This window comes from Pelodiscus sinensis, chromosome 1 (assembly GCF_052426305.1).
Source record: "Pelodiscus sinensis isolate ZL-2025 chromosome 1, ASM5242630v1, whole genome shotgun sequence".
Classification (NCBI taxonomy): domain Eukaryota; kingdom Metazoa; phylum Chordata; order Testudines; family Trionychidae; genus Pelodiscus; species Pelodiscus sinensis.
The window spans coordinates 246,043,112-246,062,121 of NC_143052.1; the positions used below are offsets into that span (position 1 = coordinate 246,043,112).

At 38.4% G+C, this 19,010-nt stretch overlaps 1 protein-coding gene across 4 annotated transcripts in view; it reads right to left on the reverse strand.

The window, feature by feature from the left end:
- Positions 1-19,010, reverse strand: part of MYO16 (myosin XVI) — a 518,064-nt gene that overhangs the window by 254,602 nt on the left and 244,452 nt on the right. For all 4 annotated transcript variants that reach the window (XM_075918615.2, XM_075918604.2, XM_075918634.2 and 1 more), the window contains exon 8: positions 139-214. In XM_075918615.2, the coding sequence (XP_075774730.2) occupies positions 139-214 (76 nt within the window). The remainder of the gene's footprint in view (positions 1-138; positions 215-19,010) is intronic.

Here is a 19,010-nt window from a genome sequence, read left to right on the forward strand (position 1 = left end):
TCTATTCAAAACAACTTATTCTTTGTAAGGTGGGCCAAACCAACAATCTATAGAGCTTGAGTGAAGACTAGAATTATTCGCTAAGGGAAAAATAAAGGACTATCACATTTATTAGGACACCAGTAGATCATCACCCACCTGAGGGCTTTTCATCATTGCAGCTGAGAAGACTGGGGTTTGCCCGATGCATCAACAGCAGTTTTACAAGGTTTGTCTGGAAAAGTACAAAAAAGTCTGTTTGAAGTATCAAAAGCATGTTATTCAGTTACAATTTATTTTAAAAGGCATCTTTAAAGGGAAACAGTATAGCATTATAGTCCACCTGCTCCAGTCCACACCACAAACAGTGCATAAATCTGTCAGAGGTATACATGCACTTTTCACATGCAGAGGTAAATCCCATCAGCAACAACAGATTAACATCCTTGCCTGCCCTGGCCCAGATCCCAAATATTCTTCACATGTACTCATGGCATGTCAACACAAGGGTGTTACCTTGTGACCAAGTCATATGAATGGCGCTCTTTTTGTAGACATTGCCAGGCAGATACTTAAGAGAGGCACCAGTCAGGATATTGACCAATGCCAGTTAACAAGCAAGGAACTCAGAATCATGCACAGTTATAGGACAATCATTCAAGACAGCGTCTGGAGTCTGCCGGATTCACTTTCCCTCGCAGTTTGTATTTCTGGAGAGGCCAACCTGCTCAGTAGCTTCAGCACATGTCCTCCGTCTTTTTGAATAAGACCATTCTCTGACTACTAGTGACCTGCCTCACTGTAAAGTCACTGAGGCTCAGGATCACCTAAAGGAGATTCAAAGGGGATAACTGACCAACTCAACCCCAGTGGCCCTTTCATACCACCATCATCTCCTCTGACACCATAGAAATGCCTCAACATCATAGAAACATACAAACAATATTTCCAGAACAAAATGGGAGCATATTTCCAAGTCCTCCTCCCCTCTTCCCCCTCCCACACACACACACTCCTCCAAGCTACTAAGGCACAGCAGCAAACAGCACATAGGGAAGACAGCAGTCTCAGGGCACAATTACAAAACATGTTCCTGCTAGGCCAGCAGGTTCAGGGATTCTGTAGGGTAGTGTATAAGAGGACCCAGCCCTGTTCTTCAGCACCTTGGACAAGGCTGGCCACTGGGATCAGTGACAATCTCTTCTCTCTGTGCCACACAGCACTTATCCCAGAGGCCTTTCCCCTCTCCGTTTCAACATTTGCCCACCAAGAACACTGGCTCTTGGAAGTGCAGGACTTTTGAGCCTATACAACACCTAAACATTTGAATTACTGCCCAGAACTGCCTATGTAAGACAAGGCAGAGGGAAGACTTACGTGCAGCTGTAACTTTAAGCCTAGGCCAAATAGCTTGTTACTTTTGTACCTTTTGCATTGCTGCACTTTCCACTTGGTTTAAATGATTTCTTCAGAAGTTTGCATTTTGTTGGTTAATCTGTAGATTTGTTTAAATAAAAGAAGCATTGTTATATCTCAGCGAATCAGGGTTTCTGTATTATTATTGTTATTTTATAATGTAAACCATTTAAATTCATTTTGGTTCATTATGACTGTGTGTAACACCTAAAATCCTTTAAAATAATGTATGTGGCTTTACAAAAGTATATAAGGGCAACATTCTGTTCTTCCACACATAAGCAATGCTGCATTACTCACAGTCTGCATTACTCCCAATCTCCTTCCCTGCCTCCAAAGATGTGTAACAGGATGTACCTACATAGGCTGAAGACTTCTCTAAGAGATGCCTTGCTGGCTGCTTGAACTGCCAAGCAAGTGGCCTACCCTCAGCCTGTTGTTAAAGGTTTTCCTCTTTGTCTGACAAATACAGTGCATAACACTGCATGCAGCTATAAGGGTTGGGATGTTTCTTTTCTGCTGCTTTCAAACATTCCCCAAGCCATGCCACCCACGTTTCAAACACTCAAATACACACTCGACCACCATGATGCAACTACACTGGCTAAATATTCCTTTTTTCCTGCCCCCCCTCCCATAATAGCCTGGTACATTAAAGAGGGCATCAGAGAATAAGGAGAATAACTTGAGCAAACTCTACATCTTTAATGTCCACAGTAGTCTTGAGGGCAAAGAGTCTTTTCTCCATTAAATTAAATAGAGCTGAGATCTGAAAGCTCATCGGATGGACCCTTCCAGACAGCTTCCAGAGGGCAATGGAAACCTGCTTTTGAACTGGTATGGGACAAAGCATCTTGGAAAGCTGTTGATGTAGGTCTTGGGGCAGCTCTGTACTGACCTCAAAAAAGGTATCACTTCCCAACCTGGAAGCCTCTTGCCACTACTAACTGTCTCCTACCATTTCATATGGGTTCACGGGGCCCATAAATAGCACTGTACACTGATCCTCTTCTTCCAGCAGTGCAGCATCCTCATCCTGCTGCAACAGCTTCCCAGTGTTTTCCTACTACTGGAGAAGCGGGGATACCATCACTGTGTATTCTCCTCACCTTCCCCATCTGCTCACCCAATCCTAGGTATGAATGTTGAGCCCAAGCAGCCTCTGTCTATTCATGCTTGCCTCCAGAGAGGTGCAGTACATTTCTGGGTCTGTGCTGACAGCTCTTCGAAAATAGCGCCAGCCCTCCCAAAAATGAAGTACAGAGCAGAGACAGATTTTTTTAAAGAAAATTGAATCCATGTGGTTTCTGCTTTGCATCCCACAATTCACAATTGCAGAATGCACATTGCTCGGCCATAACCCAAAGGACCATGGGAAAATCTCTGAGACCAGTATACCAGTTCAGGTAAACCATCACCATGTGTTCACATGATGTAAATTGAAAATGAAACAGGCATCTCATGTGCATGTTACAGGTGAAACACGCATATTTTAAGCCTTCACAGTAAACTCCCTGTGCAGGCACACTTTAATTAGCTGACTCTGCATGGTCACTGTCAAACTAGGGAAATAAATCATAGCCACTACAAAGGAAAACTCTGTAGCTAAAAGAAATTAGGCTTTTTGTCTTATGTTGATCAACCTCTTTCATAGTAATAGTAAAAATTATCTTGATACATCGCACTGACAACACAATAATTTTCCTACTCCTTTTGCAAGAGTGCTGCAAACAAATGTGTTTTGCAATTCCTGCCATTGCACTGTACTGTAGCTTCCCAAGATATTTATACAGCACATACTGCTTGTATATTGACTAGTCTGATTAATGATTAATGAAATGATTAGAAAGAAAGAGGTAAGAAATGGCACTAAGAAGGGGTGGGGAATATACAGAACACATGGATACAAAGCTTAAAAAAGAGGTTGTTTGTGCATTTTGGCATACATGGTAAAAGGCACAATCCTTACAATGTAAATGCCACTAGGCAATTGAGGACTACATGAGCAAAGTAGACCAGACAGAAAAGAAAAGATTATTTAGACCAGATGTTTTCAAACTTGTTGTATTAGTGAATCCTTTCACACAGCAAATATCTGAGTATAACCCCCCATGCATTAAAAAGGGGTGGGGGGATATAATTTAATATGAGCTGGGAGCTGTCAGCCCCACAGAGCTAATAGCTTGCAACTCCCATGTAACCACCTTATGACCCTCTGAGGGGGTCACGACCCTCAGTTTGAGAACCGTGCTTCAGATCAAACTAAGAATAAATCTAATGAAAACTGAGACCTGGATGATATACCAAATAGAAGGATAGCATAGATGCAACTTCTCATGGAAGGAATAGTATAATAGAGGGAAAAAATAAGACTAGTGACAGGGAAATTGTTCAGAAAGAAATAATATAAATACTAGGAATGAAATGATTCAAAACACAAACAACTTAATAAAAAAATAAAATAAAATGGTGATTATTTGATAAATGCAAAAGTAAAATATACTGTCCATTCATACAAAGCAGGCAACTGTTGTTTAGGAAATATTGCTAAAATCATTTCATTCCAAAACTACTTCATGATCCTTGGCTTTCTAAATATGGTTTTCTTTTCTGGTAGTAGCAGCAGGAAGAGCAACTGTGATATCAAATTCCAAATCCAATTAGTGCTGCTCACCAGTTAGAAACCCTAACAAATATTTGTGTGTTTCCCATTAGAACTGACATCTAACATGTTTAGTCACCGAGCAAAGTAAATCATCAGCAATTGCATAATCTTTTTAAAGACTCTGGAAAGAAGTGGTGGTACTACTATATCATTTATTTTATGCTCTTTCCATTCAAGAAGAATAGGCAGCTTCAGGGGTTAGACAAAGTTTTGGGCTTGGGCCAGGCTATAATATTAGTGTTCTTGTTGTTGAAATAATTCCAGCTGGAAATCCTTGATGCACATCACTAAGGCTCAGCTGTTCAGATCACTGCTAATTTCAATTACTTTATAAATCCTGCTTCTGGATAGCAAATGCCTGGCTGCTTTGAGTTGAAGCTAATTTGGTTTACATGCTTAAGAAGCAAGAAGTTAAAATCCAGCCGATATATCTCTTCATAGAATAGGGCTGCACCCCAGAAAGGAATGGATTTCTGCAATAGCTATGGTATAGCAATCCTAGGAAACATACCATCTTCAGAAAATGCCTCCTTCTCAGCTGTATCAATTCTATAGAGACTTCTGTCTAATGTATAGATAAATAAGGTAATACGATTTATAATATTTCATGATACATTATAGATCATACAGACAAAGACAGTTAACTGTGGATCTGTCCTTAGCAAATCAAATAATTGTAACCCTTGTTTTTCCTAATGCAGGCTATGCCAAATACTATCTGAGTTCATCTAGACTGGCAAGATTTTGCACAAAAGAGGCCGCTTTTGTGCAAAAACTTGCCAGCTGTCTACACTGGCCGTCTACACTTTTGCTTGAATTTGCGCAAAAGCACTGATATTCTAATGTAAGAATTCAGTGCTTCTTGCGCAAATACTTTGACGCTCCCACTCAGGGATAAGCCCTCTTGCGCAAGAATACTTGCGCAAGAGGGCCAGTGTAGATAGGCACCTTAATTTTTTGTGCAAGAAAGCCCGATGGCGAAAATGGCCATCGGTGCTTTCCTGCCCCAAAGCGCGTTTATACTGGGCATGGATGCTTTTGTGCAAAAGCACTTTTTGCACAAAAGCATCCGTGCCAATCTAGATGCTCTTTTGCGGAAATACTTTTAACGGAAAAACTTTTCCGTTAAAAGTATTTCCACAAAATCATGCCAGTCTAGACACAGCCTCTGTGAAAAGAATATCAGCATAAGGAATAATAAATATCAGCATAATAAATATTATGATAGAAATTAGTTTTAAACTTATACTTGTAAAAAGTATGAAGTTCTTCAAGGGAGAACTCTACCCTCAACCTCACTCTTATTAGGTGGGGGAAGAGGTAGCAGCGAGGGATGTTTCATTTCTTTTGTTAGCAAATTCAGTTTTTCATTTATCCAGGACACACTCAATTTGAAACGTGCTATATACATTTTTATGCAGTCTTGCATAGGTGAAACACACCCATAAGCTCCTGCACAGAGCCAGTGTGAACTGGCTTAATTCAGGTGAAATACACTGGAGAGTAAGTGAAACAAATTCCTCAATCAGTAGTCAGAATGCTTGGTAGCCCTATGACTCCCTGTACAAATGCCACTTCAGTCCCTGTAAAGAACAAGTGCCACAATCCTTGTGCATTCTTATGTGGCCATTTGGCTACTGAATATGCATGGCAGTATGGACCCAGAGTCCATATCTCCAAATCTTTCCCAGGATCCACCCTCAGCTTCCTATTTCATGTTAACTTACGCACACCTAGCACAAATCTCACTTCTACCAAATAGACTGTGCACAAAGTTACCCAGTGCTCTGAAGGGTACAGTGGGTTTTATGCTCTGCTGACAGCCTTTATATTGGTGCGTAAATTTCACTCTATATGTAACCCCTATAATAAAATCAGTTTTCAGACTTCACAGTCTTTAAGCTCTGCTTTGTTAATATTACAAATGTGAACGGTCAGATTTATTATTTTAATAATCAGCTTTCACTACATGCATGAAAAAACTACTACTACTATCAATATACAATGGTATGGCATATAAAGGGAAACCAGAATATGAGCCAAAATCCATTTTGTAGATCTGAGTAGATTTTTTTAAATGACTGAACATAAATATTTGTGCTTATCTATTAATTGAATTACTGAGCCGGCAAGCCAAGTTGTAAATCTTTCAGGGGTTCAGGGAATGGGGAGGAGGGCCTGTGGCAGAGAGGTGGCTGAGTTCCCCCCATGAAGAGGGGAAGTCAGCATCATAGCAGCAGGTTCCACATGGTTTCATATGCTTCAACACAGGAGCAAAAGCCCTGTGGCATAGCCACAGCTGGTCCACTCCAATTGGCCAGCTCTTGGACTATGAGGCTAAAAATTGCAGTGTGGGTGTTCTGGCTTGGTCTGGAGCCCCATTTCTGGGACCCTACTCTTTTGGACTCCACAGAGCCCAGATCCCTACAAAGCAATTTTTTCAGCCCCAAGCCTGAGCCGTAAGAGATTGAGTTAGCTGACGGACATATCCTACGCTATGCGGACATATCCTGCATGCAAGCAGGCTAGTGCACTTCCAGGACTTCTGGAATTCACAGAATACATATTTTATGTTGGTATAATAATATCAAATAAAACCACACACAAAGTTAAAACTTGCCAGCTGTCTATACTGGCCGCTTGAATTTCCGCAAGAACACTGATGATCTCATGTAAGATTGTCAGTGTTCTTGCGGAAATACTATGCTGCTCCCATTCGGGCAAAAGCTCTCTTGCACAAATGCTTTTGCACAAGAGTGCCAGTGTAGACAACGCAGTATTGTTTTGCACAAAAAGCCCCGATCGCAAAAATGGCGATCGGGGCTTTCTTGTGCAAAACTGTGTCTAGATTGGCACGGACGCTTTTCCGCAAAAAGTGCTTTTGTGCAAAAGCATCCGTGCCAATCTAGATGCTCTTTTCCGCAAATGCTTTTAATGGAAAAATGTTTCCATTAAAAGCATTTGCGGAAAAACATGCCAGTCTAGACGTAGCCAAAATGATTAAGATGATGTCTATTAACATTACAATAGCATCTAACTTCCCAAATGAAATTGGGGCCTCAATATCCTCTGCACCAAACACACATCTACTATATTCATTATGAGTTTAAAAATATTTTGTTTCAAATTATTAAAAAATGTTTCTAGGCCCATTCCACCTAGTTTTGCCCGCTAAGTCAAATCTGTGACATATCAACAATCAGTCAAGCTCAGCACAGACAATGATGTAGCCAGCCCAGAGTGGCATGTAATGTTACATGAGAACACGTTAATCAATGTTGTAATATTTACAGCTTTGATGGTGAAAAGCCTCAAAGGTTAACAGAAACATCTTTTAGTACATTCTGTATGATAAATGTGACTCAGTCCATGATGATACTGAAGTATATTTGTGCTTAGCCAACATGAAAAAATACCTACTCAGCAGAGTCTTGTGCAATTTAGTAATTAATCTGATCCACAAAACAGGAAGTAAAGCATTACAATAATTTAATCCAGGAGTGATAAAGGAAAGGAAATCAGCTTCTCATGAAAAGATAGGAATAAGCACAGCATAGCAAAAATCTATACATATTCTTCAAATGATGTGTTTTAATCAGCTGCATGTTGAACCAAAACAATTATAAAATATCTGATAAGATCTGAGAAATAACTAAAAGTATCTTATATGAATGTAATGGAAAATATTTTTATCAGTGATTTTAAATCCTGTAAGTACAATAGTATTGTTATATTTAATTTAGAAGACAAATACGTCTATTACAGAAATAATATTGAAAAACTAATATAAAATGTATGAAGTTATTCATTCTAAGTTTTCTCTAAGTCCAGCTAAAGATATCAAAGAAATACTGTCATTTACAATAGTTTAGGCTTGAATTGTATGTAAATGGCGGGTGGGGGGACTGGGAAACCTAATACATTAATAAACAATTAACTATTCTTAATAGGAAATACATATTTCTCTGTAGTACTTGCAAATCAAATGCTACAATATGGTGCTAGTGCTTGAACACTCATGTAACTTAATAATTATGGAGATCATTGCTACAATATACAATTGAATCCAAGAGATTATTCAGAGATTTTATATAGTTATATATAAAATCTCTGAAGAATCTCTTGGCTTTCAGTTATATATTATAGCAAGGAAATACATACAATGACATACACTTCTGCTTCAGAACATAAACCAAACACCAAATTGTTAGTGCTAAAAAAGCTTCTCCTGTGGGTTGATTATTCTATAATTATCCAGCATAGAGTTTCTGGCACCATTTCTTTTGATGCATCTGGCTCAAGCCTCTCTTAGGTCTGGTAGATTCATTGTGTCACTCAGGGTTATTAAGTCAATTTAAGTTCCCATGTAAACGGTGCTAAGTCAACGGAAGAATTCTTCCATCAGCGTAGCTACTGCCTGTTCGAAGTTGGATTCACTACACCAATGGGAGAACCCCTCCTGTACATGCAGGTAATGTCCACACTGAAGGGTTACATTGTGCTGCTGTATAGTTTTAACAGTCTTTAGGGACAGAGCACACAACAAGGTGGACTACTAGCTGGAACTGAATAAGCAATTCTTATGTTCTTGAATCTTCAAAATGAAACTAGCCAGTCTATTTTTACTGCCCAAGGCAAGCATCTCAAGAGCCAACCAGTTATTTTAATCAGTATTTAAAAAAAGAAACAGAAACAACTGATGTAGTGATATGGGTTATAAATAGATTATCAGTAATATTTGAAATAAAGTAATAGTGAATTATATCTTAATGAATTGATCTTTTAAGAGACAACAAATTAATTATATTTTCTATTGAGGTTGTCAGTGCTATGGCACCAGGACTTTCTTGGTTTGATGACATGATCAGTGGAAGAAAGCTACCACTTCCCACTTCCACAGCTAGATTAATGAAATTAGGCAATGACTTGGCCTCTCTATAATTAATAATGTGCTTCTTAAATTCCTTTTCAGTGGCCAATGATATTTAAGAATACAGCTAAGGTGACTGATGCACTTTTTTATATAAAACACTAATTTGTCTATCATCATAGCTAACTGGACAAAATAAAGCAAAGCGCTACACTCAACCTGAGGTATTTCTCTGTTTCTTTGTTTGGGTGCAGTGCAATAATTTTTGAACTCTGCTTCTGCTCAATTTTAAAAAAATCTAAGGAATGCTCTAAGTGGTCTGAACGCTGCTTATGGTGAAAACTGGAACACCAAAAGGGGAAAATAAATGGAGGATGCACAGAGACCCTGGCATCTGATTACAGACCCAGCTACTTCAATCAGGTCAATTTTCTTCAAATCAAACAACTGGTTGACATCAGTCATCCACACCAGTAGTTCCCAACCTTTTTTATATAACAGACCACCAAACTCATTCAAAAACTGTTGAGGACCAGTACTGAAATATTTGCATATTCATTATGGTAATTAATTTGTTTGCATATTCATTTTGGCGATTTTAGCCCATGGTATATCAGGCAAATCAAAAGAGGGGAGACATGATGGTTAACAAGAATCTGAAAAACTGTTGCACACACATTTAAAAAAAACCAGTAAAATAGTTGCTGATACTTGTTAAAGAGTATTCTCCAGTCCAAACCTTTTGCCTTAATTGTACCAGAATTAAAGAGGCGGTAGTTAATAGGTTTGACAGTGCTGACATATTTTGCAATTTCATATTTTCCTATGCACTTAATAATGCGTAGTAATAATGCGTGTGCATCCACTGGCTGGGAGCAGCTGAAGGCCAGGTGGAGGCTCCCACCGAGCAGGGAGGGAGGCGAATGGGGTCGCAGGGTCAGCCACTTTCCATGCAGCTCTTGGCCCCACCAGCCGGTGCAGCCACTCTCCATTCAGCCCCACCAGCCACGATGTGTAGCAGTCTCACTGCAGTCCCAGATGCCCGCTGTCCCACTCACCCTGCTGTTGCAAGGGGAAGTGGACAGAAAGGGAATTTCCTGGGAATCCCAGGAGGCGGGGCTAAATAAAAGCTGAGGGCGTGGCCTGGCAAGGTGCCATCGCTCAGCAGACAGGGGTTAGCGGCCCACTGCTAGTTGGGAACTGCTGATCCACACCCTCCAGTTTTCAATCAGAACACCCAGTTGAGAAGAGAGCCTGGACTCCGGTAGGCACAACCGATCAGATGATTAAAAGTATGGTTGTTGGTGCTGAGAGGATAAGACAGGCTAGCCCTTTTTGTGGAAAAGCGTCCATGCCAATCTAGACACGCTTTTGTGCAAAAAAGCCCCGATTGCCATTTTCACGATCGGGGCTTTTTTGCGCAAAACAAATCTGAGCTGTCTACACTGGCACGTTTGCACAAAAGCTTTTGCACAAAAGGACTTTTGCCAGAATGGGAGCAGCATAGTATTTCTGCAAGAAGCACTGATTTCTTACATGAGATCATCAGTGTTCTTACGGAAATTCAAGCGGCCAGTGTAGACAGCTGGCAAGTTTTTCCGCAAAAGCAATTGCTTTTGTGGAAAAACTTGCCAGTCTAGACAAAGCCAATGAGTACATCTACACTGCACAGTTATTTTGAAATAAGCTATTCCTGAACAGTTATTCTGAAATAGCTTATTTCAAAATAGCATGTCTTTCCTGCAGGGAAGCCTCAAAATTAGTCCGAGGCAGGCTTCCCTAATGTAGATGTGCTATCTCGATTTAGAGCCTCAGGAGGCACTGGGGAGGAATAACTTAGAATGGCTTGGTGAGGGGCTATTTCAAAATAGCATCAGTGGAGCGTCTACACACATCTTATTTTGAAATAGCTATTTTGGAATAGGCATTATTCATTCTAGAATGAGGCTTACAAATTTCGGGATAAGCCGTCCATTATTTCAAAATTATTTCAAAATAATGCAATGGCTGTGAAATAATGCTCACATTGTTATTTCAAAATAGCACTAGTTATCTAAAAATAATGATGCAGTGTAAACACACCCATAAGGTACATCTAGATTACAAGCCTCTTTCGAAAGAGAGTGTCTACACTGCAAGCACTTCTTTTGAAAAAGCGAGCCACTATTTTGAAAGAGAGCACCCAGGCAATCTGTATGCTCTCTTTCAAAAAAGCCCTGTTTGCATTCAAGAACACCTTTTTTCGAAAGAGCACTTTTGAAAAAAGGTGTTCTTCCTTGTAAAATGATGTTTAGCACAGTCGAAAAAACCACCACGTTCTTTTGATTTAATTTTGAAAGAAGGCAGCGGCAGTCTAGATGCAGGGGAAGTTTTTTCGAAAAAAAGACCACTTTTTTTGCAAAAACCCTGTAGTCTAGACAGACCCATAGGCTACATGTACACTGGCATGATCTTGTGCAAGAACTCTTTGCAGAAGAGTTCTTGTGCAAAAACTCTTCCAGAGAGAGCGTCTACACCGGCATGTGCATTTGCACAAGAAATGTGCTTTTGCGCAAGAGCATCCATGCCAGTGTAGATGCTCTTTTGCAGAAGAAAGCTCTGATGGCCATTTTAACCATAGGGCTTTCTTGCGCAAGAAATTCAGGTTGACTGTGTACACTGGCCTCTTGCACAAGAACAGTTGTGCAAAAGGAGCTATTCCTGAGCGGGAGCATCAGAGTTCTTGCGCAAGAAACCCTGATTTCATACATTAGAACGTCAGTTTACTTGCGCAAGAACTCGCAGCCAGTGTATACAGGCAGCAAGTTTTTGCGCAAAAGCGGCTGCTTTTGTGCAAGATCGCACCAGTGTAGACACAGCCATGGTGTGAATATACACACAGAGATATACTGACATACCCAAATGGTTACCTTTCTCTCTTGTTTTTTAGTACTTGGACAAGCACTGTTTTCATCCATTTTATGCAGTGTCTCTATCATAAGTTTTACTTTTTTTTTTCCATAAGAACAACAGAGATCTTCGGTGGTGCATTGAGTTATCAATATCTCACTCTTTTATTTTTTACTAGAAGTTATATTCAACAAACAGTTTTGGTTTTCCTAATAGTGATCCTGTTTATAGCCATTCTCTCTTCCTTCATCAAGTGTGCACATACTATTTTAACATTTGTTTTATTTCTAAGCAAGGTGAATAGAAGTTCTCCTTCCCATAGATTCAAAGCCACATGCAACAGATGAGCATATTAGACCCTTACTGTGCCTGTATCCTAATTGAAATCTGGCAACTAAAAATATTGTCTGGTGACAGCTTTGACTGTAAATTATTGGAGGGTGAAGTATTGACAGCAATTTGGCTTGTTGGGATATAGGTACCACTCTATGGAAAAGCTACAATGTAATGTAATTATTGTGCTTTATGCTTTTGGATTCATAGCATTTAAATTTTGCTTTGTTCTACACATATAAAATCTTCTAATATATACAGAAAAGGCAATAGCAGCAGAAGGCCTTATTCATATTCTGCTGACATTTCTTTTGCAGCAACAGGAAATTCATGTATGATAATGAATCTGAGATTACAGATCAGTTATGGTGAGTTTTATACCTTTAATACGACTGTGTTAATACTTCAGTTCTTCAATGTTTTTCATCTGGTTTAGTTCTGATGTTATAGTGATAAGATACTAGCTTCAAAGCATCTTTTTGTAATCTAGTAGCATTGATTCATTTTCATCCCAAGATATTTAATGAGTTATATAGTCTTTTAAATCTTTAATCACTGTCAACTTCTTCACATACAGAAGCTCATTTAATTTTCTCATTCTAAATTTTGAACCACATGATGCTTCCATTTCTTTACAAGTATGGTTAACTAGCATCATCTCTATTAAGGCTGTAGAAGTAACAAAGATTGCTTTTTCATTCCCTTCTGGCATGTTATATGTTGTTCCTAAATATAAGACCTTGCTTATAACTATGGTTGAAAACATACTTGAGTGGAAACCAGTTATTATCCTGAAAAAAGTCTGGAAATGAACTAACCATCTGGTTTTTTCCTCTGCCCATCAAACCCTTCATCATTCATTATCATATTGCCGCCTTATACAATCTATATATTTGTTCTCCTAAAACTCTGCAAACATATAAGCCAGGATCAAAATAAATATTGGCTCTGTTCATTCTCTCTGAAGCACCTGACAGTGGACATTGTGGAAAGACTGCTCAAGGGAAAAGATGGACCTTTGATAAGACCCAGTATGACCATTCTTGTGTTCTTAGATGAAATTCTGTGTTAAAAAAAGTACAGAGACATACAGCACAAGAAACAATTTGAACTGATGTACCGATTCTGAGCAGAAATGAGAAATAAGCTTATATGAAACCTTCTTGAAGTAACCCTGGTTTGTAAGTTCCATTCATGTTGTGAACTCAAGAAGAGGGTGTTCCCACAGGAAAAAAAATTGTGACAGGCTCTGGAAAAATTTTCCATGCAACTGGTCTCCATGCTCCCAAATGACCTCTCCCACCAAAAGCCACTCTTACACACATATCTTATAAAAAGACCTTAATTTGCCAACCTTGGAAGGTTCTATAGCTCATAAGTTCAATAATCCTCAGTTAGTGGCTGTTGAACTGGCTGGCAATTCCTCTATCTTCTGGCTTTGAGAGAAGAATATGTCAAGTACAGCAGCTATTCCCCCATATAACAAGGGTCTTCTGGAGGGCCAGGAAGCAGTCTTACCTATTCCCAGGATTGATCATGGGCAGGGGTCTGGACTTGATGATCTCCTGAGGTCTCTTCCAGCTCTATGATTCTATGAAGAGGGAAATGGAAATCTTCTTTTCCTTACTACTCCTGGTCTATATTAAGTGCATGGCCATGATTATTGCTAGCCCCCATCTTAGTGCTATGCTCTTTTAATCATTTCCCCTGGCATCTTCAAAGATAGAAGATGGGATGGGAGGTAGGTGGCATACCACAGAAAATAGAGAAGGTAATAGGGGGTGAAAGGGTGGAGTTTGTTTAATTTTTCAAAGAAGGTGACAACACGTGGCTGAGTCCAGGGACCTTTTTGGGAGTACTAGAGGAAGAGCTGAAATGTTTCTTTGAGGTTTTAGTATTTATTTGAAACCTTAACTGTTATGTAAGTCTGCAAGGGTCAATTTACTGGCAGTCTGTCTTGAGACATCCTACTGAGTTCAGTTCTCAAATGCCACTGTGGAGAACACTGCAGGATTCCTATACAGAGCTCTAGTTCTGAATTATTCAATTCTATCTTGTCAGGAAAAAAAAGGTCATTGTCAACAGCAAAATAAAGATGCTCATTTAGGCTATGTCTAGACTGCAAGCCTCTTTTGAAAGAGGCTCTTTCGAAAGATACTTTCGAAAGATCCTCTTTCGAAAGAGAGCGTCTAGACTGCACGTTGAACTTTCGAAAAAGCGGCTTGCTTTTTCGGAAGAAAGCATCCAGTGAGTCTGGATGCTCTCTTTCGAAGAAGCCCTATTTACATTGAAGAACGCCTTCTTTCGAAAGAGGAACTTTCGAAAGAAGGCGTTCTTCCTCGTGAAATGAGGTTTACCGCCATCGAAAGAAAAGCCGCGTTCTTTCGATTTAATTTCGAAAGAACGCGGCTGCAGTCTAGACGCAGGTGAGGTTTTTTCGAAAAAAGGCTACTTTTTTCGAAAAAACCCCTGAGTCTGGACACAGCCTTAAGGTACAGCATAGTCGTCCAAAAAGTAAATTAATTCATATAACATGGTGCAGGATATATTCAAATGTTATATCAGTTGACACTGTTTCCTAATTTTGAATATGTAAATTAATTTTGATAAAATTGAATGGGTATGGAGAAGATTATACAGATATAGAAAAAAAAGCAAGAAATGAGAGAATACAGCCTTCCGAATCTACATATGTAAAAATGTAAAATACATTTTAAAAATAAAATGTTAAGTTAACTTGTAGAACTCCTTGCTGAATCACATTATGAAGTTAAATAGCTTGGTAGGATTCAGAGAAATACTGCATCATTTTATGAATAAGAATAGCATTTCCAAGTGCAACAGCAAGGACAGACTTTGATGGTCTGTTAATCATTGTGTTTCAAGGCATATGACTGAATGGAGTCAGGGTGATATTCTACCATGATAGAGTACTAATGTTTTGTAAAGATGTAAGGTTTTCTTTTGAAACATCCATCAATGGCCATTATAAAAAACAATATATGGGACGACAAGGCCCATCTCTCCCTTCTGATATGTTCTTAGAAAACATAATGGAAAGAAGTCCTTACGAAGAATTTCCAAGGTAGCAAGTCTATGTTGGTCTAATACAGGGAAAAGTCAAATTGAGTTCTGCAAATGTTTTTCAAAAGATGAGAGAATCATAAACACAGCACACAATGGAATGTCTATGTGCACAGAAACAACGTTTAGAGGATTAGCTGTGCATGTTGTGACTAAACTATACAATATTTCAGAGTTTTTGTTTTTCTCACTTTTAAATTGAACCAACTCATCCATTTAAACTCTAGGCTGCTATAAAATTAGTTTATCACTCCTGCAATGATATTGCTGTTCTCATTGTAAACACAAATGGCAATAAACACATATCAAGCCAGAAACAAATGTGTTTGTGTACTGATAGTAAAAGAGCAATATGCTATTTACAAAAGGTACATCTACACTGCAATGCTATTTGGGGATATTAGAGTTTCCTGAAATAGCTATCCTGCATCTTCACAGCAAGCCCGTTATTTTGTGTTTGCAATCCTGACATCCCTATAAATCTAATTCTATGAAAAGTAAGGAACGTTTCGGAATAGTGCTTTATTTTGAAATTTGGCGCCATGCAGACAGTGCCAAATGACAAAATAAGCTGTTTTGAAATAGCATCGAAATGTGCAATTTGCATAGTTATAGTGTAGTGTAGACGCACCCTGAGATTTATCACTCAATGATTTTTCTAAGGGTGCGTCTACACAGCAGGGCTAAACTCAAAATGAGCTACACAAATTGAGCTGTGTCAATTGTGTAGCTTATTTTGAAATAGCTTATTTAGAGTTTTGGTGCTGTCTACCCAGCTGTCTAGTTATTTTGAAATAGAGCACTCTTCCTGCAACTTCTCTTACTCCTCACAAAATGAGGGTTACAGGAGTCGGAATAAGAAGTCCTCCAGCTTGACAGTATTTCAACATTATGTTGAAATAACTGCCGGCTGTGTAGACCCAGACTATGTTGATGTGTAGAAATAGCCTAAAATACACAGTAGAGAGCTGTCCCTTTCTCCACCCTTGCTAGTTATTTTCAAATAATGTTGCTGTGTAGACATAGCCTAAGTAAGCCTTTTGAAGAAAGCTAAAATCATTAACATGTATTACAGACTCCATTCCAAGAGGTGGAGGTGTAAAAGTTACATTATAACATTTATTCAGCACATTCCCTGAAATGCCAATACATTGTGTTGCTAATCATAAACTAATTTCCCCTCAAACATATTTGCAGTTGAGGTGATTTACTTGTAACCTTGTCTGAACAGAACCCACATTGGGTCAACTGTTATCTGTTAAAACAAAATGCTAAATTATCGATGGTGTTAATAAGATAACATATTCACAAATGTATTGTTCATTAACTATACACAGAAAAAAGTAAATGTGCTTTATTTGTTAACAGCAGTGAGTGTTGGTGCAGTATTCCTCATCTGTCATTGTTCACAGCTATCTGGGGAGAGTGACCATTTTCTGTCATATGTTTGTACGGTACTTAGTATAATGAGGTCCCTTGCCCCAGAGTGAGACTCCTGGGTACTAGCACAATAAATAAAAATAATAAATCTGCTGACGTTATATGTGAGAGGATTGGTGGCCTTGCAAAATGATAGAGCTGAAAATTGATGTTTCTAAAACCAGATAATTTATTCCCTAGTTTAAGAAATTCTGGAAAAGCAATATGTTTGCATTTCTTTTCTTTCCAATGCCTATAAATTAAATTACTGTGAGATATAGTTGACTGAGTACATGTTGAGAAGTAAATGTTGTGCACTGTACTTAGCCCAGACAAATGGGCCATGAGCTGCAGTAACTTATACAGGGTAGAATGCTCCACTCAAAGCGGTGGGGAGGAAGTGGAGCTGTGACTAAAGCCCAGTTCCTCCCATGGAAAGATTTGTTCTTCAGAAAATGTTCTCATTGTTTCTGTACCATGTCCATTAATGCAAATTTGGACCTCATCAGAGAACACAAAACAATACAAAATGAGACAAATCAAATTTAGAACACACAGTTATCACACAAAATCCTCATTGATGCCCCCATTTAAAACAAATACATACTAAGGTGAAAAATAGCTTATTGTGAGAGAAAAAATTTTGCTATGAATTTACCCGTTCAAAAATATTTGAATAAACTAAAACCCTACATACATAATTCCCACTGATCTTTGAACCTAAGTATCGGACAAAACTATCTGCTACCAATACATATGGTCCCAGAATACATCTCAGAAGTAAAGGTTAATATTTTAAACTGAAAAATTAATAAGTCTCAAGTTCATTATTTTACCTGACTACTAATTTGCTTCTTGTCATGAAGTATATTATTTGTTTGAACAAAGTGGGGAAAGGAAATGTTAGCAATCATGTACATAGTGAAAATGAGAACACAAACATTAACATGTATACTAAATTATTAATCAAACAAAACTTTAATCAATGTGTAATTCTGAGGACCAAGTCTTCTCTCTGAATGTTTCTAGAAACCTGAAGATAGATTGTATAGCTAGCTAGTGGGGGCATTAATATAGGTGCACAATCTGTCAGTTCAACTGTTCTATATATTTGTGATATGTGTGTGACCTACATTTTAAAATAGAATCCTGTCTTTGTAATTTTTTGGAACTGAATAGGTGCTTACAATGAAATCTAGTTGTGGATGTGAGGAAGTCTGAATCAGAAAGGACTTTTTAAAATATAAAGGGCATCATATTATTTCATGCTACCTTGTCTAGCTTTCCTAGCTAGAAACCAGAAGAATGTTTTTAAATAAATTGAACCTATTATAAACAGTATTATGTCCTAAAGAGTCAACTGTCCACCTTTCATATCTCATCATGTACATCTAATTACTCATAAGCATAGCTGTATAAGTACCTATAAATAACCTCTATATCCACATCTTTGAAACAGAAAAAGGTTTACTGTGTCTATTGAACACTGCATAGAGGTCAACTATACTTGATACACTGAATTATCTACATTGACTTTTAATAATACAACATTTGTAGCTTATTTTTTATTAGCTTTTATCTAGTTCTTTATATTTTCAGTTTCTCAAACGCATTTATTTATCAGTCCCCCAGAATTACCATCAGACATGTAAGTAGATTATCTCCATTTTACAGATTGGACAGCTGAGGAACAAGTTTCAAAAGTGTCCATGAATTTTGAGTGCCCAAACTGAGAGACACATAGGTGTCCGAAGGTTGGGCTTCTAATACTATTGGACACTTTTGAAAATTTGGACCTAAATGTCTTTGCTGATAGTCACAAAATAAATCAGTCACAGAACCAGGATCAGAATTAAGAAGTTTCTGCTTCCCAGCATGCCACATTATTATTTTTGTAAAGTTTCTTTAATAACTATACATAAAAATGTATCAGAAATGTAAAGGTCTCATTCCTGAATCATGTATGCATGTTAATGGTTCTTGCCAAACCAAATGAGGAACTGGACATTGGAAATGGCATAAAATGTAAAAAAGAAATATGGTTTTGAGATTACATTTCAAAACATATTTTTTCGGGCCATACTTTCCCCTCCTTCCCATTCCCTCACCACACCCCAGACAGAGCTATTACCAAGACTGCTTCTGGCAGATGCAAAATAATCTGAACAGAGGTTAGTGTATAGAAGTGGACCAGGAGGATTTACACTGTAAGGCCATGGATACACTAAGGAAGTATTTCAAAATTACTATATTTGACTTAACTCCTGATGTAACAAATTTGAACTAGCATGTCCACACTATCGGCAAACCTTGAAACTAGTCCAAGGCAGGCTCTGTTAATGTGAATGTGCTATT